A 26211-nucleotide genomic window follows, 5' to 3' on the forward strand; every position below is an offset into this window, starting at 1 on the left:
GGGGGTGAGTTTGATGATCGGTGACCTTTCCACAGTAACGAAGATCCTGTCATATACTGTCCCGTCTTGCACTCATGCTTCCGGATGTCTTTACAGGGGAAATCTACTTCACTAACACTGGGGGGCACGCAATACCATTTCAGCTTGAGCAGATATAGGAGATACAGAGATTAGGAGAGCAATATCTATTATTCCAGAGGCCTGGAGTGAAGACACAGCCTTGCTATTTTCTCCTAAGATAATAAGGAGTTGTTTCTACCTATCTTCAAAGGACAGGGAGGCTACAGAAAAATAAAACATTTCCTATTCAGTGCTACATTTCCCAGAGGATGTAAAAGTCTCTACTGAATTATAGGGTTTTGTTTTCAAGATGCAAACCATCCCATAAGACTACGCAGAAGTTTTAAACCTCCCTAACTACTCTTATGACATTGGGTAATAAGTTGAGAAAGATGCGGTACCCCTCCCCAGGACTGGACAAAGAGCTGCTTGACTTAAGGAGCAAGTACTACAAACAGTGCCAAGTTTTGGAGTATCATATTCTGTTTGTATTCATTTGTGTAAGTGTGTGTGTGTGGTTGTGGTGGACAATCCAGTGACATTTGAAAGTGACATTCTCCCCATTACGATTTTTAATATTTTCGGGTTCCTTCTGCACAACTACTGTACTCCTAGTTTCCTACCAATCATTTTGGTACCAGAAATTGGTAATTTGTTAATCATTCTTAACAAGGCATGATTTACTTGTTGGAGATGAAGCCTGAGAAACATCATGTAACGATTGCCTAAACCCAAATACTCAGTCTCACAAGCTCGGGCTTAAAGATAACTGATTTATTAAAGGAATAGTATGCAAATACAGAGAAAGCTGAGAATGAGCAAAAGCGCGCCAAATACAAACTTAAAAGCCTTGCTTGTGAGCCGGTCCCGCCCCGTCGCCCGTCAGGACGCTCCCCCTCCCAGGTGCTGAAAGCCGTTAGACGCGCCTGGGAAAGTAACCTTGAACAGGAGCGCAAACCCAAACATGCATTCCAAGCCCTCAAAACAAGGGAGGGCGAAAGAATGGAAAAACCCCGGGTGAAAGGATACGGAACAGAGAATGACATGTGAAACGTTACAATGTTAACCAGACATTAGAATGAGAACATGACATATTGCCCCCCCCAAAAAAAAATCAGGGAGCCGGTTTGTTAGGATAGGCAGAGTGAAATTGGGCTACGAGACGTGGAGAATGTACGTGTGGAGCAGCAACCCATTCAGGATGAGGGAAATGTTTCCACCGGACGAGGTATTGTAGAGCGGAGCGCAGGCGTCTGGAATCGAGGATAGATGTTACCTCGAAGTGTTGCTGGTTGTCAATCATGAGGGGAGGTGGAGGAGTGGGTTGCGGATGCCAACGGTCCGACGACAGGTAGGGTTTGAGTAAGCTACAATGGAAAACAGGATGTAAACGTTTAAGGTTGTGAGGTAAATCAAGTTTAAACGTAACAGGGTTGATCTGAGCAACAATTGAAAAAGGACCGACAAATTTAGGACCAAGTTTTTTTGAGGGTTGTGAGGACTTGATAAACTTAGTTGATAGGTAGACTTGATCTCCGACCGCAAAGGATGGTTCTGGGGAACGCTTTGCATCGGCATGGCGTTTATAGGTAGCTTGGGCATGGTGGAGAGCGAGTAGGATATTAGACCATGAGTCTTTGAGAGAGTCTGCCCAGCCAGCGAGGGTGGCTGGGAGCGGCTGAGGATGAGGAAGTTCAGGGATCGGAACAAATTCACGCCCAAAAACTGTTTTAAAGGGAACTTGACCAGTGGTTTGATGAATGGAATTGTTATAAGCGACCTCAGCAAATGGGAGGAGATCGACCCAGTTGTCTTGCTGGTAGTTAACAAAAGCTCTGAGGTATTGTTCTAATGTAGAATTAACCGCCTCTGTAGATCCGTCCGTTTCCGGATGCCAGGCGGTAGAAAGTGATTGTTTCGTACCCAAAAGTTTCAAAAATGCCCGCCAAAATTGTGACGTAAATTGTGTGCCTCTGTCACTCACCAAACGGGCGGGGATACCGTGGAGGCGGTACACGTGGATGAGGAAGAGGCGTGCCAGCTGTTGTGCGGTGGGGATAGAAGCGCATGGGATAAAGTGGGCTTGCTTGGAGAAAAAGTCTTTGACGACCCAAATGACAGTTTTTCGTTGACTAGGGGGTAGATCAACGATAAAATCCATAGAGATATCCTGCCAAGGGACAGATGGAGTGGCCACGGGTTGAAGGAGACCCTGGGGCTTGCCCGGTTTGCGCTTTATCGCCGCACATACAGGGCACGCAGTGACATATTGCTTTAAGTCTTTGAGTAAAGTTGGCCACCAGAATTGGCGGCGAACGAGGTGCAAAGTTTTCACGTAGCCGAAATGTCCAGCTAGCTTGTCATCGTGGCAGCGCTGGAGTATGGTTTTTCGCATTGGTTCGGGTACATAGAGACGATCGTTGTGCCAGGCAAGATCATCGGTGAAAGTGAACAGGTGTCTATTGGCTTGCAACCAAGTATCCGTCTTTAGGTGGGAGAGCAACTGTTGTTGCAAATCGGAGGTAATTGACAAGAGAGGCGGGCGGCTGGAAGGCGGAGCGGCTGGAGGCGGAGTTGATTGCGCTCGGGTCTGGCTGCGAGTCACCGCTGCCAAACCTAATTGTTTGTCGGTCCAGACGGTACCTTGGACCGTTGGCCCTGGGCCAGCATCTTGGGGTCTGCGCGAGAGGGCATCAGCTAAGAAATTTTTCTTGCCTGGTATAAATTTAAGGGTGAAGTCAAAGCGGTTGAAAAACTCAGCCCAGCGCAGCTGTTTGGGACTGAGTTTTCGACTGGTGCTTAAAGCTTCCAGATTTTTATGGTCAGTCCAGACTTCAAAAGGGTTTGAAGTGCCTTCCAATAGGTGTCGCCATGTCTCTAACGCTGTCTTTACAGCAAAAGCCTCCTTTTCCCAAACATGCCATCTTCTCTCTGTTTCCGTGAATTTGCGAGAGAGGTAGGCACAGGGTTTTAAAGCGCCAGATTGGTCAGCTTGTAATAGAATTGCTCCTATGGAAAAATCAGAAGCATCCACTTGTACCACGAAGGGTTTAGAGGGGTTTGGATGCTGTAAAATCGGTTCTGTGGTAAAGATTTGTTTGAGCGCTTCAAACGCTTGCTGACATGCGGGAGTCCATTTAAGGAGCGCGCCTGGGTTCTTTGAACGTCGCGTATCGCCCTGTCCTTTAGTTTTTAACAGTTCAGTAAGGGGGAGGGCGATTTCCGCAAAATTTTGGGCGAATGTTCGATAGAAATTAGAGAATCCAAGGAAACTCTGTAATTGTCTCCTGGTACGGGGAGGTTCCCATGCCACGATGGCTTCTACTTTTGCAGGGTCCATTTCAATGCCCTGAGCTGAAATCCGGTACCCTAGGTAATCAATTTGGGACTGATGAAAGGCACATTTTGACAGTTTTGCATACAGCTGTGCTTTTTGCAATTTAGCCAGTACCTGACGCACCAGGTGGGTATGTTCTGACATGGTTTCAGTATAAATCAATACATCATCCAAATATACCAGTACCCCCTTAAATAGGTGGTCATGCAAGACCTCATTGATTAGTTGCATAAAAACTCCAGGTGCCCCAGATAACCCGAATGGTAAGACTTTATATTGAAAAGCCCCAAGAGGACAGTTGAATGCTGTCTTCCACTCATCCCCTTCCCTTATGCGAATGCGAAAGTAGGCTTCTCTCAAATCCAGTTTTGAAAAAATTTTGCCTCTGGCCAGATGTGATAACATATCTTTGATCAGGGGCAAAGGATATTTATTTAATATTGAGACCGCATTGAGCCCGCGGAAATCGGTACAAAGCCTTAATGACCCATCCTTTTTTGGCCTGAATAGGACAGGCGCTCCTACCGGGGAATTTGCAGGCTCAATGAAACCTCTAGCTAGATTTTTGTCAATGAACTCCCTTAGCGTGGTAAGCTCTTTGGGAGACATGGGGTATATTTTTGGGTGAGGCAATTTTACATTTGGTAAAAACTCAATGGCACAGTCCGTTTTTCGGTGGGGTGGCAAGCGATCTGCTTCCTTTTCCCCAAATACTTCAGCAAAATCTTGGTACTGATTGGGTAGCCCCTCAAGAGGTTGAAGCGTTTGCACAGTGGTATACGCTACCCCTCCACCCTCCATGTCCTCCAGTAGGTCCTTTTCGGGTACTTTGTAAAATCCATCTGCAAACGTCACAGTTCTATGCAGCCAGTTGATAAAAGGGTTTTGCTTCACAAACCAAGGCATCCCCAAGATTACCAGAGGACCCCCCACTGGAGCTACCACAAATGGCAGCTTTTCCTGATGGGAGCCCATCTGCAAGGCGACCAGTCCCGTGGAAAGATTGACTGCTTTCCCTCCCGCCATAGTTCCATCCAATTGGGTGAAAATCATGGGTCTTGGCAAAGGGAACGTGGGCAGTTCCAGAGCCGCTACGACATCAGGGTGCATCAGGGAACGGGAGCAACCCGAGTCTAGCATGGCCCACACTTCCACCGTTTTGGTTTTTGAGCTTAGTTTAACTTTAACAGTCAGTGTGGGGAAATTTCCACTCACCGAATCATGGTTACGCCCGGTTTCTTCCACCTGCCCTAGGGCGCCCTTCAGGGCAGGTGGTAGGCTTTTCCCGCCGGCTGCTCGAATTGCAACTCTTCCTCCTCTTCACCGAAGGGAAGGTCTGGGGGGTCCAGTTCCGCGAGGGCTGCCTTCAGTTTTCGTGGTGGAGCAGGAGCAGGCGTCTTTACTGTGGGTTTCGTCTGTCGTTCCTCTGGACGGCGTCTTGGGCACGAAGTGGCTCGATGTCCTTCTTTCCCACATCTGAGGCACTGACCCTTGGAGAACCGTTGCTCCCTCTCTTCTTCCCAGGTTTTTGGTTTAGGGCGGCTGGCAAGTCCAGATGTGCGCGCTCCTCTAGCGAGACGTGTTTGTCTAAGCTCTTTGGTATGGGCGTAGGTTCGTAGGGCATTTTCTGCGCTTCCCGCCAACTGAATCCACCCATATAGCGTTTTAGGATCATCTCTACCCAGAGCCCATCGAAGGATTTCGGGTTCAAGCCCCTGCTTGAACAATTCGATGATTGTTGGCTCAGACCAGTCTTCCACTTTTCCTGCCAAAGCTTTAAACTCCAACGCATATTTGGCAACTGGGAGGGACCCTTGGTAAAGTTTCCGCAGGTCATTTTTGGCCGTTTCTTGAGCTAGGGGGTCTTCGAAATGCTCTTTAAGTGCCCACAAAAAGTCATCGAAGTCCTCTAACTCAGTTGCCTCAGCTTGGCATAGTTGCACATACCAATCCGCTGCCTTTCCTCTCAGCTTGTTGGCAATGAAATTGACCTTGCCATGTTCAGACCGAAAATTTCGACCCCAATCTTCTATGTAGTGCTTGGCATTAGTAATAAAGAAGGAGAGCGTGGTGGGATCCCCATCGAACTTCACTCCAAATGGTGGGAAGGATCTTGCCGGCTCAGCTGGCTGTGGCGGTGCCGCTAATGTCAGCGTGCGCCGAGCCCCCATGGGTGGTCGATCCCTAGGAGGTCTTGCCTCTCGCTCCCCCCCTTGACGGGCTGATCGAGTCTTGCTTCTCCCCCGGGTCACCATGGTACTATGCCTGGGGTACTGTGACGGCTCTTCCTCCCAATCCTCCGGGGTGGGCTCTGCCTCTCCGGGTAGATCCTCTTTGGGTAGATCCTTGAGGATCGTCACAATTAAATCCATTTTATCTTCTAATGCCCTCATACGGGCCGGAGTGACCGGCTCCTCCGAGGGTTGGTTGGTTACCACCACCCTCGGTGACAAGGGGACTTCGTGCTCCCAGGTCAATTGTGGAGACCCCCTCCCCTGTGCTCTTTCCATGACAGTTCTATGTTCACTCCTGAGACTCTCCTGCATGGATATCAGCAGCTCGTCCAATTGGATATCTCGCAACTCTCGACGGGCTGCTCTTTGCGCTCTCGAAGTTAGCACTGGCCGGCTTTTGACCGCCTCCCGCTCTTCTTCGCTTCCCTCACTTGCGCGAAGCTGAGGTTGAGTTTCTGTCATCGCTAGCGTTCCCTCTTATCCAATGATTGGATGGGGCTAGCGGAAAATGGGTAAAATGATTCTCAGCTTTATGTAACGATTGCCTAAACCCAAATACTCAGTCTCACAAGCTCGGGCTTAAAGATAACTGATTTATTAAAGGAATAGTATGCAAATACAGAGAAAGCTGAGAATGAGCAAAAGCGCGCCAAATACAAACTTAAAAGCCTTGCTTGTGAGCCGGTCCCGCCCCGTCGCCCGTCAGGACGCTCCCCCTCCCAGGTGCTGAAAGCCGTTAGACGCGCCTGGGAAAGTAACCTTGAACAGGAGCGCAAACCCAAACATGCATTCCAAGCCCTCAAAACAAGGGAGGGCGAAAGAATGGAAAAACCCCGGGTGAAAGGATACGGAACAGAGAATGACATGTGAAACGTTACAATGTTAACCAGACATTAGAATGAGAACATGACACATCATCTCTTTGCCTCTTTTATCCCACTGATTAGGAGTAGAGATAACAAACCAAGTGTCTGTGCTGCTTTTTCCTAATTGGAAGGTTGATGCAATTAAGCTGTCCAAAGGAAGGAAGAACATACTACTTCTTTCCCCCGTCATGAGGACAGATGGCTCAGATATGCAGGCTTTCCAAGGGGGCATGTAACCTCCTTAACAAACTTTACTAGTCCTTTTGGAAATCAAGCATTTCTCTCTATATACGCTATTGGGCTTGGTTCTACCCACTTATATGTGTCCTGCTAAATATTTATTTTATTTATTTTCTATCCCACCTTTAGAATTTTTATAAATAACTCAAGGCAGCGAACATATCTAATGCTCCTTCCTCCTCCTATTTTCCCCACAACAACAACCCTGTGAGGTGAGTTGGTCTGAGAGAGAGAGTGACTGGCCCAAGGTCACCCAGCTGGCTTCCATGCCTAAAGCGGGACTAGAACTCTCAGTCTCCTGGTTTCTAGCATGGAGCCTTAACCACTAGACCAAACTGGCTCTCATAAATATAATCCCCAGTGAATGAATTAAAGGATTCCAACTAGGGTTGCCTCAACATTTTCTCTACAAGACATTAGCGTGCCTGTAATAGGATGCAAAATTACACTTACAATTCATAATTTGTAATGACTTGAGTTAAAAGTGAGTCAGAGAAAAGAATCATAATATTTGGGGGATCTTACATGAGAAGGACACATAAAAGAGATAACAGAATAGGAACAGATGGAGAAGAATGCTCCAAAAGAATCTAGTAAAATGACATGGACAAGATAGTTGGTGGGAGGGTTAATAACTGTTAGGTTCTGATGTATAGATGCATCAAAATACTGTTAAGGAAACATGGTAATTGCAAATAGTTTTTCATTCCCTAGGAGAATGGGATAGCTTGGAAGCTGCTCTGCTATAATTCTGGGTCTGCATGTTGAAGAATTTCTCTCCCTTTCTTTAACCAACCAGTTATAACTTTGCCAAGTTTTGCCGTTGGCTTCTCAGATGTGCAGGATAGTAGCATGGTCTGCTTCTGGTAACTGCAGGTTCCAGAAAGCAGGGTCACTCTGAAGCATTAGGTAGAATGACTCCTGAAAAAAAACTGGAAGGCATCAGAGAGGTCCTACTGTAGCCAGAGAGAGAATCTCCATTTCTGATGCTGCTGGAGACAAGTCAATCCTACACTTCACCTGAATAACATGAATAAAGTAAATGGGCATGTGAATGTGCCCATTTGGCATTTACAGCACATTTTCCATTTGTGCCAGACAAATTCCTTTGTTTGATCTCCATCAGAAAGCTCCAAAGTTTAGCTTTTCCTGTTTCTTTTTTAGACTTGTATTCTGTTAGTCTTATATTCTGCATTATGTGTCTCAATTATATCTCGAACAATCATTAATTAATAAAAAAGCAAAAAAAAATGAAGGAAAGAAAGCTCCAAAGCCATGTGGTTGGCATCAAAAGACATCATTTGAAAATCCACAGTATACTGAAATACCTTGATTTCAGAAGAAGAGAAAATAAAACGATCCAAAATTCCTCTTTGCGTTCAGTTGCATAGTTCAAGGATACAGAAGGTGTGATGTGACATCAAAACAACTAAGTGAATTTGCAGTCAAAGGGACAATAACATTTTTGCCTGACAAGATTTACTATGTTATCAGAGTATGTCTAGCAATGAAATCAAGAGGAAAAAGGTAAAGAAGGTGTTAGAAGTCAAATACTGTAAGTATAGGCAGGTTATTAAAAAATGCAGCCCATTCTTTATTACTGCATAGAAACGTACAAATATTATTTAATGGAAGATAACAGTCAAAAAGGAGCCTTTAGCAATATATCAAAAGTCTTTTTTTTTTAAAGGAATAAGTTTCCCTCTATAGTTTTTAGCTTCTTTCTTTCCTCATAGCTACCAGTCCCTCTTCTGCTGCTGCTTTCATTTTGTCCAAAGCAGCTTTTCCCATTTAGCTACTATCATCTTGCCAAATTGATTTAGAAATTGCAACATCTCAAAGAAGGTACTCATAATGAGAATTCCATTTGAATTTAGCCATTCAGATGGAATATTGCATCTTGGATTTGAATGCTTCACTTGGGTACTCATGGAAGAATATACTTGGACCCATTTATGATGCTTTATAGCATCCAAAGACCAAACAAACAAACAAGAATAGTAAAAGTCACCGGATTCAATCAGGGCTGGCATGTATAAGTGTGAGATGTAAACAAGAAACTACTGTTTTGCTGTTGTTTTCCTGATCTCAATATTTTTGTCTATTATCATCTAAACAAAAGAGCATCTATGCTCCTGGACTATATACCAAAGTGTATCATCTCGCCTGGATCATTAAGTAATGGTACTGCATGGATAACAGTGCCGTTGCCGAAAGCAAATATTGTTTTCCTTTGATTTTAGAATGCATTAAGAAAACTGTTAATCCCTAGGTTAATTAACCTTTTATTTTCAGACAAGCCCATTGTTGTACTGCAGGCATCAGGAATAAACCCAGGCAGTTTCACAGTATTTTAATGCCAAAGGTGGGTTGCTTAGATTATAGGGAGTCCATTAACATAATGAATTTAATTCATCAAACTTCTCACAGTTTAACTGTGTTGCTTTTGTGGAGAAACAGTCAGCAAATATCCGGGATCTATAATTTTGCTTCGTACAAATGCAATTAAATGTTTGCATCTGAATGCAATTTGAGATCTAATCTAAATGATGAATGTGAGGCCTTTAATGATTAGAAGGCAGTTAGGATGTTTCACAGCTTTTCCCCCCCCCCCATCCCCTTTGATCTCACCTTTTTAAGAGAATACCTTTAAAGTCACCTAAATTATTGGTGTGGTTGGATTCCCCCCTCCAAACTTGTTATTACTGTTCTTACAATCATTTAGCACATATATGGACACCAAATTGTTCTGTTTCCTGTCCCAACTGACAGATGAGAAGTAATTCTTTTTTATAAGAATTAATAATTAAGTTTCAAGCAAAGATAAAAGCTACAGAAAAACAAAAAACCACAAAGAAAGAAAAAAACACAAGAGAAAAGTTTTCAAAATTACAAAAGGAGGTGACTTCTGACTTTCAACAGCAAGGATATACAACAATTTTCCATAATAAATCCCTTACTCTATATTAAACCAAAATCACATTATTTCTATAAATCATTCCATTGGCACATTATAAAAATAACTAAATACAGTTGCTCCCTCCCCTTATATTAATATATATGGTGTGTGTGTATGTGTGTGTGTATCCTCATCAACTTCCCCATAAATACATTTATTTATTTCGTACTACTATTCCATACCTTCCTGTCTACTATAATAAAGATCAAACTAAAAAACATATAAATTGTCTGCCATTATACTAGATAATACAACAATTTTAATAATCTTAATCTTATTAACCCCCAAACCAGACATTTATTATTTTATTTATACCTTAATAATCTTAATCCAAATCATTAAAGATAAATAAAATCAGCCAGATAAATATTTTTAAACCCTCATCCCACTTCAAAATAAACCAGAGCATTTACATATCCCCATAATGCACCCAGAGCTTTTTTCTTACAGAAATCGGCTACAGCGTGGCTTGGGAAATGGTGACTTCCCAGCCTCCCAGCTAGCTTTTACCAGTTGAACGTGAACGCTGTTTGTGATCTTCTGGCTGCAAACAGCCATCCAGAGGACAGATGGGGTGATTCCAGGTGTTTTCCTTTTTTTGGAAAAACACTCCTGGGCTTCAGGAAAAACCTGCCTGAGCCCGAAACTGCTGTGTTGTCAGTAGCTATTCAGTCCGCCACATCCCCACCAGAAGTATTTCTTAAGAATAGTAATGATTAGTTCCACTATCTCGCTATAGCTGGCAATGGGTTCTTCTAGCAGAACTGTGAAATTGCTGGTGTTGCTCCAATTTACCCCTGTGCTAATGTGGGGACCAGCTCCAGGAGGGCATCAAATTGAGCAGGAAGTATTTAAACAGGTAATTGGTGAAAAGTTAACCTACCAAGTTTAACAGGCATTTTCAACTAATATCCGTAGTACTGGGTGGAAATATTACATAAATGTCTAATAGGAGGTTTGCAGGCTTTCTCCCCTAATTAAAATTCCCTCAGGTCATTTCACACAATATGCCAAGTCAGATCTGAGTTTACCACTGCATGTCTCCTTAGTGCAACCCTGCAGTCAACTGTGTCTCTCTAGCGTTACAGATCTGGTACCTCTGGTCATTGTGTATTTCTGAAGTATGTTTTTACCTCTTCATTTAAAACATCTTTGCTATGCTCCTGGAATGTAACAGGGTGAAGTGGTCCTTGGTAATCTCTCTGGCACTGAGTGTGTAGCTTGAGATTTAAAACTGTAGAATGAAATTAAATTAGGTTTTCTAATGAAGGTCAGGTGTTGGAAGAACAAAAGCATACATAAGGGAGAGAAGGCAGACTGCAAAAGCATAAGAAGTTTTTTTTAAAAAAAATTTTTAATCACTTAAGCCTACATTTTCCAAATCCAGACATACTACATTTACTTTAAGATGCAACAGTGTTTTGTTTTGCTCCCTCCCAGCTTTTTTTTTTCTTCCTATGTGTTATCTAGGTTAGGCAGCTGGTATTGTAAAGGGAGCATATGTTGCCAGAATTCAGGATCTAAGCATTCAAGGGGCTGGATCACATTTAGAAAGCTGGCAATTTTTTACAGAAAGCAAGTCCGTGGGTTGCTCTTTCTACCCTGGTGCCACGTGCAGAGCATAACTGATAGGCCAAATTCCATGCATGTTTTTGCATGCATGCACGTTAAATAAACAGTGGCCTCTACTTATGGGAGAGAGAAGGAGGAGTTCTATAATCTCAGAAAAATCATCTCTCTGAAATCCTTTCATCTCTCATAGACCAGCCAGCCTTGGCTGTCCAGCAAAGGAGAGCCTATCATTCCGTAAGTGAATCTGTTCTTCTTTCCAATAGCTCATGAGAAACTTCTAACATTCAGCAGAAAACTGCTTCTCTGCCATTTCCCCCCGTTGGTTTTAGTCCTTCAGACAACCACCAACCAGGATGCTCCTTCCCATGCTTGCCAGGAAGAACATTACAATAGGAGAAAAAGGGAAACCAACAGCCACAGAAGAACTAGCTCTTTTGGCTTCCTCTTCCAGACAAAATCCCAAGAAGATCTAAGGAACAATGCCTTGGTTTGTTTTTTCCCCTCCTCTCTATCAATATCAATCTCACCAGCTAGCTTGCTAATGAATGGGCATTTTGTGACTGGCCACACTCACTATGACATCCCTTTTAGAACAGGGATCCCCCCCAATGGACCATCCTTTGGGAGTGTGCCAGTGAGAGGCCTCTGGCCCAAACAGATTGCTTACCCCCATTGCACAGGATTCAAGAAACTTTAATCAAAATGTAGCTATCCGTAGTTCTGGCTGCAACCCCAAAACCATGGCAGTGATCCCATTTTTTAAATACAGCTTTCCTCAAGTAAAGGACTTTTAATTGCGGCTATCACAGCAGAAAGAAAAGGGAGTCTAAGGGAATGAAAGACTCTCAATTTACTGATGCATTAAGTATCCTATTACTGTATGTGATAGGAAAGAAAAAGGGGATTGTCTGAAATTTCCTCCCCTCCTCTGCTATAAATGCTTTTGCTTTTTATTAGTCTAGGTTTCCCCTTCCCCATGAAAACTATAATTAAGGTTGAGATTTCATGGTTTGTTTTTTTTTAGGCACTAATAACTCTCTCAGACCAATTTCTTATTGCAGATTCTTAAAAGGCCGTGGTTGGATTTTTCATATGCTTTGAAAATTGTGAAATTATCTACTCCGGCATTACTATAATCCAGTAGAGAATGTAATTGGGATTCTGAGAGCCAAATTCTCCTCTGGTGTAAAAAGAAGACAAAGAAGAAACAGGGCCTCTGCAGCTGCTTACACCAAATGACCCAGATATGCATCTTCCTCATTGCTTTTCCACAACCAACTGAGGGAGAATTGTTCAGTTGAAGATGGCATATCTGTATTTGGGCTGTTCCATTTCAGACTGGGGGGATCTCACACGTTTGAGTGCTCTGCTAAAACACAAAGCAGATACCTTGAATATGGAACTGGAAAGCTGTGGTAGAGGAAAGGCCTCAAGTAGAACATGCCTCTTTATGAGTAGCAGGTGGATTGCTGTTACTCACAAATGCCTTTAAGGATTGGGGGAGGGGAGGGGAGGGGAGGGCATGCCTTCTTCTCTCTTAGATAAGTACCTTCTTCCGTTTAGTGTATAGATCATAGCTCAGCAACCCAAAGACCAAGGGCCATACACCATTTCCCCACAATGTGTTTGAGCCCCCCAAAATCACCATCTGGAGGACTCAAAATGCTAAAAACTAAAGTTGTCAGAAGAATCTTGATATTAAAGTGCTGTTTCTCTTTCTCTTTCAAAAACACCCAACATGTACACACATCCTCTCTCTTAGCATTAGACTGTCTTCCTTTCAGACATAATTGCACCCACAATTTTTTTTCCTGCACAATTTCGTAATATTTCATAGAAGTCTTCTTGAGTTGCAGAGTGATTGTTTAATAAATGTTTTCTTGGGGTGCAGAGTTACTGCTTAAGTATTGCAGTGATTTTTTTCCTCTATATGGCATAATATTGTGCAACTTCAATGATTAAGACTTTTTTAAAAAAGCTTGCTCTTTGCCATTTCAATCCTTCACATTCCTAGGTTCACAGGAAAAACCTGAAAGGAAGGGGTAAAAGAAATCCTTGTTCTATTCTGTATAGAGTAGCTGTGATTATTTATTACCTGAAATCTCCTGTCTAATTAAGTTTTGTGTATTTTATATCTAGGTGTAAATATTGGAAGCTCTCCAACAGCCACAGATATTGCAGTCATTGGAGGTAAGAATACAATATTACTCGAACAAAGACTATATTTAATCAAACAGTTTTTTGGAAGAAATGAAATAAGACTTTCCATCTTTAACCCCCACCCCCAAATAGTATTCTCCACTGAATGAGGTTTTTTTTTTCTTTTTTAAGAAAAATCAATGGTGTGTTGCCATGTAGTTCTATCAGTGGGGTGGGGGGTGAGTTCACTGGCATCACCCCCTCTATAAACCTTATCACCGAGCCCCTCTACCATTCCCACATTACAGGAAAAAGGGTAAAATAAACACCTTGTTCCATGAAACTGGCTCCTTGGGTGCCTCCACACAAAACAGAACATAGGTATGGGGATAGAAAATGTACTCTCCAGCTTTGAGATACGTCTGTATGAACACTCAAGGTTTCCCAAAGTACAGGTCACAGGTGTAATTCATGAAGACAAGAAAAATAGAGAGGAACAATAATTCACGTCTCAGACTACTATAGATCGATTGAGAAATGCTGTTGCAGTGGTGGAGCTCATCCAAGACACCATGAGACATTTTACATTCTTGAAAATTCCCAAATTACCCCCTTGAAAATTGGAGTAGAGTTTCGGACTCCCTCAGAATGAAATGTTTTGTACATACCTATCCTTAAGCAATATATATCAGTAGAAATATTAGGAAACAAAGATCCTTTGAAAGTACTGGTAGCAAGAGTGTCAATGGAGAGGACAGGAGAAAGAATATTGTTGGAAGCACTATCAGAAGGGTATATACAGTCCATCTTCCCTCGAGCTCTCAGAGAGATACAGGTGTTACATTATGTCATGCCTCCGTGTACCAGGTTTTACATGACTTCCACAGGATAACTCTTATTTTTGCACAGTGTATATTCTGTGTGATATTTTCACTTACACTGGCCACCAGGAGATACCCTGTAGAATAACATCTGACTACCAGTGTCTGAAGAGTCCCAATAAGCATGAAATCAGTTGTGCAGTGTCTCCTGGTAGTCAATGTAACCAAAAGGTTGCTTGAAGGTAGACGTGATAGATCATCAATTCATACCATTTATTATAGGGAGCAATATTATGGGTCCTGGTATACGTATATGCTTTTGCGTTACCAGGAGACTGAAACAGCAACAAAGAGATTTGGAAAATCAGATTTTGATAACTGCATCTCTGATGCTCACTAAGAAACACAGGTTATGTGAAAAAGGCATTTAATCAAGAGGAGGCAGCTGGAGAAAACCAGCCAGCAGTTGCAGAATAAACTAAAGAAGAATGCTGATAAAGAAGCAATGCTTGTAGATGGGGCAGCTGAAAAAGGAAAGCTAATAGCAGAAGGGCAAGACAATGTAGAAAAAACAGTTGGCTGGAGAAAAATGTAACAAAAGAGGTAAGACAGGTCTCAAGAAGACAGAGGTGGCAACAGAAAAGCCAATCATTTGCTGAAAAGCATCCAGACTAGTTGTATGCAAACTTCAATGGTTCAGTAAGAGAATGTGCCAATATCCTCCAGTATTTTCCTTATTTTTCCTCCTGAAATATACCAATCAAGCCACTCCAGAGTTGGTTAATTGTTTTCTGGAAGTGGTGCTTTGAGAAAAAGAAGTTATTTGCTTTGTTCTGGTTGTTTTCTAGTCCTCAGGGAAATTAAAGAAGAAAAAGCAAAAGAAATAAAGGACAGAAAAGTATGGTTGCTACAGGTAGTCCTCGCTTAATGACCACATTTGGGACCAGCACTTTGGTTGCTAAGTGAAACAGTCATTAGTTGAATCTGACCCAATTTTACTACCTTTTTTTGTGGTGGTGGTTAAGTGAATCATGGGGTTCCCCATTGATTTTGCTTGCCAGAAGCCAGCCAGGAAGGTTGAAAATGGTGATTACATGACTGTGTGATCCTGCGATGGTCATAAATGCGAACCAGTTGCCAAGTGCCTAAATCACAATCACATAACCGCAGGGGATGCTGCAATGGTCATAAGTGTGAGGACTGATCATAAGTTGGTTTTTCCAGCACCATCATAAATCCAAACTGTCACTAAACAAATAGTTGTTAAGCAAGGACTACCTGTATCGCTTTAATCCTAAAGTAGGGAAAATGCAATGGGCATCTTTAAAAAAAAAGGTAGAAGAAATCTGTTTATACTTGTATCTTGTACACAGATCTTGAAGGAGAGAGAGAACTGTTAATAGAAGAATATTTTCTTGTTTGGTTGGAATATAACTCTTGTAGAGAGTTGATTAGCCACTTCCTTGTTAGGGCAACAGCTATAAAACTAAGGAAACGAAGGGGAAAGGAGAGGCAAATAAAAGTTGAATATAGAAAAAAAGGAAAAATAAAAGGAAATTACAGTATGTGTAAAACAAAAGAAAAATACATCTCTGGTAACCCCTTCCAGCAAGATAAATATTCATTCTGTTATTAGGCAGGAGAAGGAATTTTTCCAATGTGCCTCTTTAACGTAACAGTGAAAGTGTTAACAATGTTTCTGTCACACTCAACTTTCTCTCTCAACAACCAGGAGACAGAATACAACTTATACCACCACATCTCAGATAACTCTGCTGCCAGGGAAGAGAAACAAGAGAGAGGCAACAGTGTCTTTATAAGATCAACCTCAATATATGAACTGCAAGCTTACAGTATTTATGCTGAGGTGCTAGCAGCAGAATCTTAAAGGATATTTATCTGTACCACAAATAAACTTGGAACAAAGTTTCTCTCCAAACTGGACCTGCAACATGATTGTATCTCACTTCTACTGCTATACAGTAGAAAATTGTCCTATACAGGTTACCTTGGTACAGACATGCACTGGATTATTTCTAAGAGAATTGGAAATAATTCAGTTCATTGGTTGAGCCCATCTGAGGATCAGAAAAGTAGCCTGCCATGTTTCCTTCCAGTCTTCCCCAGTCCTTAAAACTCCCTATCAATTATTTGACAATCTCTCCATCTGCTACTGTTGGTGCCACAGGTAGTCCTCACTTAACAACCATAATTGAGACCAGAAATTCAGTTGCTAAGCAATGTGGTCATTAAGCAAATCTGACTTTATTTGCAGCAGTCATTAAGTGATTCACCACAGGCATTAAGCAAACCACTTGCTTGTTAAGCGAATCACGTGGCTCCCGTTGATTTTGCTTGCCAGAAGCTGGCCAGGAAGGTCAAAAATGGTGATCAAATGACCATTGGATGCTGCGACGGTCATAAATGCAAACCGGTTGCCAAGTGCTCAAATTGTGATCACGTGACCATGGAGACGCTGCAACAGTTGTAAATGTCAGTACCGGTCACAAGTCAGTTTTTCCAGCACCATTGTAAATCTGAACCATCTCTAAAGGAATGGTTGTTAAGTGAGGACTACCTGTAGTTCCTAAAATGGGATGCATCAGTCAAGTTCTGGTCTATTTTGTTTCTGGTTTTATAGGACCCCAGATGTTATTACCCCAAAGCTTTGAAATGTTAAGTCTCCTCTTCTTCTCCCTCCAGCTACTTCCTTCTCCCCACAAGCCACAGGAGATGGGGATTATCAGCTGTCTGTAAAAGAATGGCTCCCCCATGAAAACTGCCAAAGCAGAAATATGTTACAGCAGTTGAGCTCTAATCCCATTAGCACCTTGTCATGATAACTGAAGATGATTGCTCAAATCACTCCTGAAAGGAGTATTTTATGTGTTAACATGAAAGGTTTGATCCTTTTGATTTCAGATGCATTTGCAGACTTACTTTTATGCTTGTTTTCAGCAATTATTCAATTTATTTATTTATTTCTCATATTTCTGCACCACCCATCTTGCAAGCGACTCTGGCCAGTTTACAGTTTAGTTAAAATAACAAGAGATTAAAAACATAAAAACAAACACATCATAAAAATATAAATATAAAATATAGAAAAATATTTAAAATTTATATAAAATATAAATTCCTTGGAGCCACATGATTGGCTATCCCCCCTCCCACCACAAGCGAGGTGGCAAAGCCAAGTTTTCACACCCTTTTGGAAGGCCGGGAGAGTGGGGCCTGCCTCACCTCTGGGGGAAGAGTGTTTCACAGGGCAGGGGCCACGGCAGAGAAGGCCCTCTTCCTGGACCCTGCCAATTGACAATCTCTCATGGACAGGGTCCTCAGCATGCCCTCTCTACCTGACCGGGTGGGACGGGTTGATGCAATGGGGGTGAGGCGGTCCCTCAGGTAACTTGGACCCATGCCATGTAGGGCTTTAAAGGTTTATAACCAACACCTTGAATTGGACCCAGAAGCAGACTGGTACCCAGTGCAGCTCGCGGAGCAAAGGAGTTATATATGCTATTCTTGGGGCTCAGAAAACTGCTTGTGTGGCTGCATTCTGAACCAGCTGAAGCTTCCGGATACTCTTCAAGGGTAGCCCCATATAGAGCGTATTGCAATAGTCTATATGGGAGATGACCAGGGCATGAGTGACTGTTCGGAGGGCTTCCCGATCCAGGAAGGGGCATAACTGGCACACAACATGAAGTTGGTCAAAGGTTCCCCTGGCCACAGCTGCCACCTCCTCTTTGAGCAGGAGTCATGAGTCCAGGAGAACCCCCAGGTTTCACACTGAATCTGTTTGGGGCAGTGCAACCCCATCCAGAACTAAGATGGTAAATTCCTGGATACTGAGGAACCCCCAACCCACAGCCACTCCATCTTATAAGGGTTCAGCTGTGGCCAGGGGAACTTAACCGCCAACCCGGAGATGGCCTCCAGCAGCTCAGGCAGGGAGGTTGCTATGCAGCAGGGAGGCTGGTACAATAACAACAATCCCAACTGCTCTTGGGAACCCAACTTAAAGAACAGGGTCTCACAACCAGCTACTTGCAGAGCAGCGCCCCTGAAGGCTGCCAGATTCCAGATGACAACAGCCACCCCTCCTCCCCTGCCCTGGGATCTCGGCTGATGGCATACCATAAACCCAGCCAGGCACATTTCTGAGAGGGCTACCTCTGCTTCAGGGCCCAGCCAGGTCTCAGTAAAACAAACCAGGTCTGCCCCCTCCTCAGTGATCAAATCACATGTAAGGGGGCCTTGTTGTTAACTGACCTGGTGTTCAAGAGTAACAGCCAAAAGCCAGGGCCTCCATGGGTCTGCTGCAGTTTGAGCGCAGGGGGCCAGAACATGCCACCAGTACCAAACACTGGGGGTGTCTTCCCCGAAGATGGCCCACCCTCTGACTCCCACCATAACACCTCCACCTGAATGTAATAGCCCACCCTAAATCCCCCAGAGCTCCTATTTCTATTTCCCCCCAATCCCAGCCCTCCAGGTTCCTTGGTTAAGGGTCCCTCCATCCAACCATACAACAACAGGCATACACCAAGCAATCACAGGGTGGTGGCGAGTTCCCCAGCACTTCAGCTCACGCTCTCAGTGCTGCAGGAACCCAACCATCACCCCCACATCTACCGCGCCCCCGTCACTGGTATTTCTCACTAGCCAGTAGGGGGCACCCCACCCACTTCTCATTCTTCCTGACTCTCACTCCAGGAGGGAGGATCCCCACATACACACCTCATCCACTCTCGGACTCCTTCCCCGTCTCCCACACCAGGGAGGGCGTATCCCATTCATCACACTGTAGGGACCCTGGCAGGGCATTCAGCTCCTCACTCCAGGAGGCTCGCTGGGCCACTCAGGTCTTCACTTCAAGGTCCCATCTGCCATGGTGCTTGGCTCCTTATTCCCGTGGGCTAGGGGCTCACGGGAGACTTATAGTCAACCTGTTGGGTCCACTGAGCCGCCCTAAGGGTCTGACATCCCACTTGGTTGCTCTGCTGTGCCTCCACTGTTCCAGGGGGATCCGTCTGGGCCCACGGGGCTGCTCTCCATGGGGCTTCATGCTGGTTCCGCTGGGCCACCCCAAGGATTTGCTGCACCACCAGACTGCCATGCTGCACCTCCTGGAATCACCACATCACCTGGCTACCACGCCATGCCTCCGCTGCTTTGGGGGGCTCCGTACCGAGTCTGCCAGGCAGCCCCAAGGGTTCTTCGCAGCACTTGGCTTCTGTGCTGCACCTCCTGGCCTTGCCGCAGCTGCCCACGTCTCCACCGCGCCTCCGCTGCTCTGTGGGGCTCTGTCTGGGCCCACTCCATGCTCTACACTGGGTCTTCTGGGCCACCCTAGGGGCTCTTCAGAGTGCTTGGCAGGTGGCATGCCTGGCCTTGCCACAGCAGCTCAGCCACCGTGCTGCACCTCCACCACTCTGGGAAGCTCCATGGGGCTCTGCCTGGCTCCTCCATCCCCCAACACGGGGGTCGGGGCACCCCCAGACATCCCCCCCAAGACCACCATCCAGTGAGGTGGATGAGGAGGGGTCTTCAGGCACCAAACAGTCATCCCCTTTAACCCAGCAGCTGGCGTCGGCTCCCGGTTGCCATCTTGGATTAATATGTGTGTCTTTAAAAGCAGTATCTACTAGTAGTGCAAAGATTCTGTGTATTTCTCTTTGGCTCTGTCCTCCAGAATATTAATTTCAGCATCCTACAAGTTACTAGGAGAAATATTGAATTGTTCTACATTCCTGAGGCTTATTAATACTGTGCAGTATCTTAAGAGCATTACAACCTATTGTGTGTGGGGAGTCCACTGTAATCCTTAAAAAATTGATGAATTCTGTGTGCATTGAATCATATTATTTTAGTACATTCAACATCTTAACAGAGGTTTTAATGTTAACTATTGTGTGTTTGCTTTGAGATCTCTGGTAAAAGAGATCTATTTAGAACCCAACATTTGGGCTCTGCAGCCCTTTGACGGTGTGCTTCACTCCAGTGATGCTTTGATCAAAACACGCTTCAAAGCACACTACAGAGCAGTGTATCCCTTGCTTCTAAAAAGTGAAGCGAAGCTGCCATGGTGCTTAGATTCACATTGCTTCTGTGGGCTGAATGTGCCAGGAGAGGTTTCGAAACAACACACTGTTAAGCAACGAGGCACATTGTGTAATTGCTGCATCTTGTCAAGAAGAAACATGGCCACCTTGCACGGGCCTATTATTTCTAGCTGATACTATGCTAGCCTCAAAAATTGAACTGCCCACATCTGGGACCACATTACAACCAGTGAGTCAAATAAAAGGTGGTGGATCAATTTGTATGCAGGCTAGTTGGGTTGGCATAAAGGTAAAAGAACATTGTTGCTGAGCAGCATCTGAGGAGGAAGAGCATCTTTGCCCTTAGTAACATGCCCCACTAAGCCAAGTGTTTCTTGAGATCCCATGCTAGTCTCTGATTTCCCATCAGAATCTTTTACTATCCTCTGATTCACTTCATAAGCTGCCATTGTATCTAGTCAGAGTTATGAAATGAGCCATTGGCAGGGACAGTAAAGAGATAAAATTGTATAGAATGCCCATAAGCTGCAAAAAATTACTAGGATCTCCTGTTCATTTTCTGCAAGCTGAATTGGGTTTACTCTCAATTAAAACATATATTGATAAGCTCTAAATATGTACACATTTATTTTTTTCAAATGAGTCTTAATTCTGGTTAGGCAATGCTTGGATTTGTTCATACAACAAAGTGGTTGGAAATTGCACTGAATTATATAATCCTCACACACATCTATAGCCAGTTCTCATTTGGGCTTTTTATAGAGCCCTGTTCCATACTGCAGCCTTCCTCAAGCTTGGCTGATGTGTTGGATAAGACAGTCAGAAAATCTCAGCATGTTTGCCCAAATAACGATCAACTGATATACCTGTAAATTAACCAGAATGAGAACTAGGGCATCTCTGTGCTCCCTTGATATTTCATTGTTGTTTTTTTTTCTTTCACAAGTGTTCTTTCTCTCAACCCAGGTCTTATCATTACAATGTCAAGGCCCTTTGTTGATGTGGTGGTGTAAAAAAGCTATGCAGGCCTAACCAAAGGCATCCATGTAAAATAAATCAAAATGGGGGTGGGTGGGTGGGAGACATAGGCTCTTTGAAATTGTTAATGGAAAAGAAAATGCAAATGTTTCTTCCTTCCTCCCTGTAGGTGTCATTGCAGCTGTGGTTCTAGTCTTGATTTGCCTCCTGGTGGTGATGCTGAGGTACATGTACCGGCATAAGGGGACCTACCATACCAATGAAGCAAAAGGAACTGAGTTTGCCGAAAGCGCAGATGCTGCTCTGAAAAATGACCCTGCCCTTCAAGATGCCGTGGACGAGAACCGAAAAGAATATTTCATCTGAAAACAAAGGCAGCACCCTTGAGACACCCTTTGTTTTTCTCACCTTCACAAGGGGCAATGCATTAAAAAAAAAAAAGCACTAGGAAATGGAGATTACACAAAAGACAACAAGGGGACTAATTGAAATATTGCTGTTTAACAACAAGAAGGACTGGATGTCGGATCTGTAGCTGTTTATTTGATTAGCTACAGAGCTCAGTTCAATATCAGATGAGCAGAAACCAAAGTCTCAGGATGAGTGATTTAACTGATAGCGAATAAAAGTATCAAATATCAAATCCTGACATTTGGCAAAAATATCTATGTTGATGGACACCTTATTCATAGATATATGGATTCATCTCCATTGATAAAATACCTAGAAGTGAATTTACAGCTGCAGAAAACTAAGCATAAAACAAAGGAACCAGGCCCGAGAATGTTGGTCATCATTCATGTATCTTGTTTTTTTTCTAAGCATGCATAAGCTTATCAATGTGAATATGCATGTTTTCTTGGTCATCCTTTTTTTTTTTAAGAATGTCCTGAAGTTGTTTTCTGCTTTGTTTCATTTTTTAAAAAGAATGACCTAGCAACCTGATTCTCACAGGAAAAGACTACAGGAAAAGGCTGAGAACAGTTTTGAAAATGAAGAATGGCATTTCTTGATATTTCTTGCAGTGGATATATTTAAGAGATGGGTTTATGGAGATTCTGTACTAACTTCTTGATTTTTAATGCCATATCAATTATCCTTGAACTTGTACTTTTTTCACTGCTCTTTCAGATAGTAGAGCTCCCTACCTCTATCAGGCACGACTTGCTTAATTCTTAGAGTGATCTCAGATCCACAATGGCAGTGTAAATTTATAGAGGCAGTTCTACTTCAACTGAAGATGACCTGTGGAAAAGAGAATTGTACGAGCAGATGCAAAACCAATCATTCAAGTTCACATAGGGGAGCCTTTCCTTCTACTTCAGCTGAAAAAAAGAATGAGATGCAGAAAAAGTGCTTAGTTAGTCTTGGAGCCAATGAACCCAAAAGATCTCTCTCTTTCTCCCCCGCTCCCATCCAGCCAACTGGTTTTAAATTATGCCCCACTTCTGTGACTAATATAACTTACTAGTCATGTTATCTGTTTGATAATTTCCCCATGATTACATTTTGGCTGAAGCTGTTGTTATAATACTAGAGGTAGTTAGTAATGTAGTTATAGTAGGAACAATAGTAGCAGTAATATTAGTACAGTATTTTACTTCACTGCTCAACTTATAAGAAAGCTAGAGAGCTTATACCCTCCTTGAATTTTGTTGTGGCCTCCTTACTATTTTTTTTGAAGAGTACAAGATAATCACGATTTAGCAAAAAATAAGAGAACTCTGCAGTTGGGTTGTGCATTTCATTAAATTTCTTCCTATATTCTGCCTCTGTTAACCCACCAAGTACAGTGCAGCCCAGATTGTGGTTACTGTAGAAGTTCCTTTGGCAGACCAATCCTGCCTTCCTCTAACAAAAAGGTCTAATGTGGTTTACAGCATGGACCTTCCTAATCTCATTAAAAAAATCCTGTGGCAGTACTAAATGATTATCTTCAGGAATGTTTGTTGCAGGAACACAGATATGATGTGTGACCAGGAAACTGTATCTGGCAACCACATTAGATGCTTCTCTCAAAATTCATTTGAATTCAGTGAGCCAGGTGGTAGCAGACTTGGGATATCACTGAAGTATGGATTGAGTTTAGGTGTACATATGGAACCATCATGAGCTACAGTGTTGCTTTGGCTATAGCAGTGATTCTCAACCTTAGCGACTTTAAGATGTGTGGATGTCAACTCCCAGAATTCCCTAGCCAGCATGCTGGCTGGGGAATTCTGGAAGCTGACGTCCACACATCTTAAAGTCTCTAAGGTTGAGAAACGTTGGGCTATAGAGACAAAACCATCCAACAAGCTCCACTCCTGGTAATGTCATGGCCACATCCATGTAACTTTCTTGGTAGCAACCCTGCCCCTGCTTCTTCTAAGGTATGTTTTCATCTTCCTGATCTAATTCCATGTTGGGATTTCATGATGATCTCCCACCTTCTTTCTAGGCTTACACATATTGTACAATAGGAAAATCATTTTCTGAATGTGTATGATTTCTCATTGTCCTATATTATTATTTTTTTAATGGCAGCCTCATCATTTATAACATGTTGCTTGTTTTTCTGTTTTGTTGGCAACTCTCTAACCTAGGGTCTGCATCTTTTTGGTGACTGAAATCATACTGAATTCTGGGAGTTGGGGGAGTGAGTGAATACCACAGTGGATAAACAGGGAAAGAAAGTAGGTGAAACGGCATTATTCACTTGGGGAAGGTGTCATTTTCCAGACTTATTGTTTCACTTCCCCCTGGACTTTGGTTTTTTTCCTTGTTTTGCTTAGCAGCTATTCTTAAAGAAATATTAAGCTTATTGTAGAGCTTATACAATGTTTTTATTGTGTTTTCTGCCTTAATATAGTGGGAAGCTATGATGCTGATTTTAAGCAATTATGCCACCAAACTATAACAGGGCAGCTTGAGGAATTCTGGGTCTGCCAAAAGGTGCCTTAGGTAGCCTGCCTCTGCTTTAACCAAAGGAAAAGGTCAAATGCCTTCTCTCTCTCTCTCTCTCTCTCTCTCTCTCTCTCTCTCTCTCTCATATTTTGGGATATTAAAATATAAATAAATAATTTTATTTCCATTGGTTTCTTTCAGAAATGTTTTCAAAACCCTTTGGTGCCAATGGCTGTTTCCACTCATGGTGAACAGTAGCTTGAGAGAGGAATCTTTCTCACTCTTTATTTCCATGACTATACCACAAAAGATTAACCTCCATGGATATGTTAAACAAACAAACAAGAAACACCAAAACATGTGAGATGAATTTTGCATATATAATTACATTTACTAAATAGTCATCAAAACCAACACAGGGATTTTTTTCCCTCTTTTTTGGTATTTGATAGAACATGGTTAAAACTCTCCATGCAATTGGTTCAAAATCTCCACTTGCACACAGTCCTGCAGAGTTGTAATGGGTTTTGTTTATATGATTATACCCATCAAAGAGAATATCTGTACTCAGGGTTGAACCGTGGAGTCCTTGGTGCTCTCTCAGCCTGGTTGTTTTCTTGCAGACGTTTCATTGCCAGACTAGGCAACATCTTCAGTATACACTTCACCACGTTTTATTTTTTTAAATCAACAGAAAGGACTTTTTTAGTTATGCACTTCCGGCAAATGTGGACTCATTCTTAGAAAAATCTGTAGAAGTTTACATATACTGTAATGGTTGCCTAATCCCAAATACTCAGTCTCACAAGCCCGGGCTTAAAGATAACTGATTTATTAAAGGAATAGTATGCAAATACAGAGAAAGCTGAGAATGAGCAAAAGCGCGCCAAATACAAACTTAAAAGCCTTGCTTCCAACCCAGTCCCGCCCCAAACGCTCGTTAGCAACCACCCCCTCCCAGGTGCTAGCAACCGTTACATCTGCCTGGGAAAGCAACCTTGAACAGAGTTGCAAACCCAAACATACATTCCAAAGTAGCAAAATAAAGAACACAGCAATAATGGAAAATACCAGCAAACCTTCAAGCATGTAAGACACGGATTGACGGTTTGACATGTGAAACGTTACGATGTTAACAGAACATTGAAATGGTGAGCATGACATATACATACTATAGCTAGGAAAGTCACTTTGGCATTGCTGGGGAAAAGAAATACATTCTATATTTTTTTATGTAGAGATACACATTCATAAATAATTCTAATCTAAATAGAAAAATAGTCCATCTCACTATAATGGGCAAGATGTTGCATCTATACTGGAATCTTTTTCATTTCTGAAGCACTGCAGTGCAGACATTTTTTTCCAAATGCAATTGGTAGGTATATATTAATTTTAGTTTGGGAATATTCACTACATATATAATTATGTGATTTCATTTTTATTTATTCAATTTGCATCCTGCCACAATCCACTGATTCTTAGTGGCTTACATGATACAATATAGCAAACTTTAAATCTTGAAATAACACAATTTAAAAACAAGAATTAAAAAGAACAAATAATTGAATAAAAATAAGTGTTAAAGATGGCCGATATAACTAATATAACTAGAACGCGCTCTGGAACCTGCATTGTTTAAGCATCCTCACTGCCATCAGGGAGGGGGCCAGTCTGATCTCTACTGGGAGACTAATCCAAAGGACCATGATTGCCACTGAAAAGCAGTGCCTCATGGCTTCGGTTCATTTCCTTCACTTTCTGGGATCAAGGACCTAAGAGCTAGATGACCTGTTAGGTTGAGCCAATCCTGGTTGGATCCTGCAGGTCTCCATGTACCAAGCCATAAATGGTTTTATAGGTCAAAATCATACTTTAGACGTGCTTGCAAACCAATTGAAAGCACTTGTAGGGCCTATAGCGTAAGTATAACATACTCTTAGCATCAAATGCTGTAGCACACAAGGCACTGCACTCTGGAGTCATCCTTAAAGGCAACCCCATGTATTAGTCCAGCAGTGTGGTAATAAGGGTATGGGTTACTGCAACCA

The 26211-nt window shown here is 42.8% G+C and overlaps 1 protein-coding gene across 1 annotated transcript in view; it reads left to right on the top strand.

The window, feature by feature from the left end:
* GYPC (glycophorin C (Gerbich blood group)) overlaps positions 1 to 24094 on the top strand; it is a 42787-nt gene extending 18693 nt beyond the window's left edge. Inside the window, exons 2-3 of the mRNA XM_063288817.1 lie at positions 13408 to 13458; positions 21444 to 24094. Coding sequence (XP_063144887.1) covers positions 13408 to 13458; positions 21444 to 21640 — 248 coding nt within the window. The 3' untranslated portion in view covers positions 21641 to 24094. The remainder of the gene's footprint in view (positions 1 to 13407; positions 13459 to 21443) is intronic.
* The last annotated feature ends 2117 nt before the right edge of the window (positions 24095 to 26211 follow it).

Source organism: Candoia aspera, chromosome 1 (genome assembly GCF_035149785.1).
Source record: "Candoia aspera isolate rCanAsp1 chromosome 1, rCanAsp1.hap2, whole genome shotgun sequence".
Lineage (NCBI taxonomy): Eukaryota > Metazoa > Chordata > Lepidosauria > Squamata > Boidae > Candoia > Candoia aspera.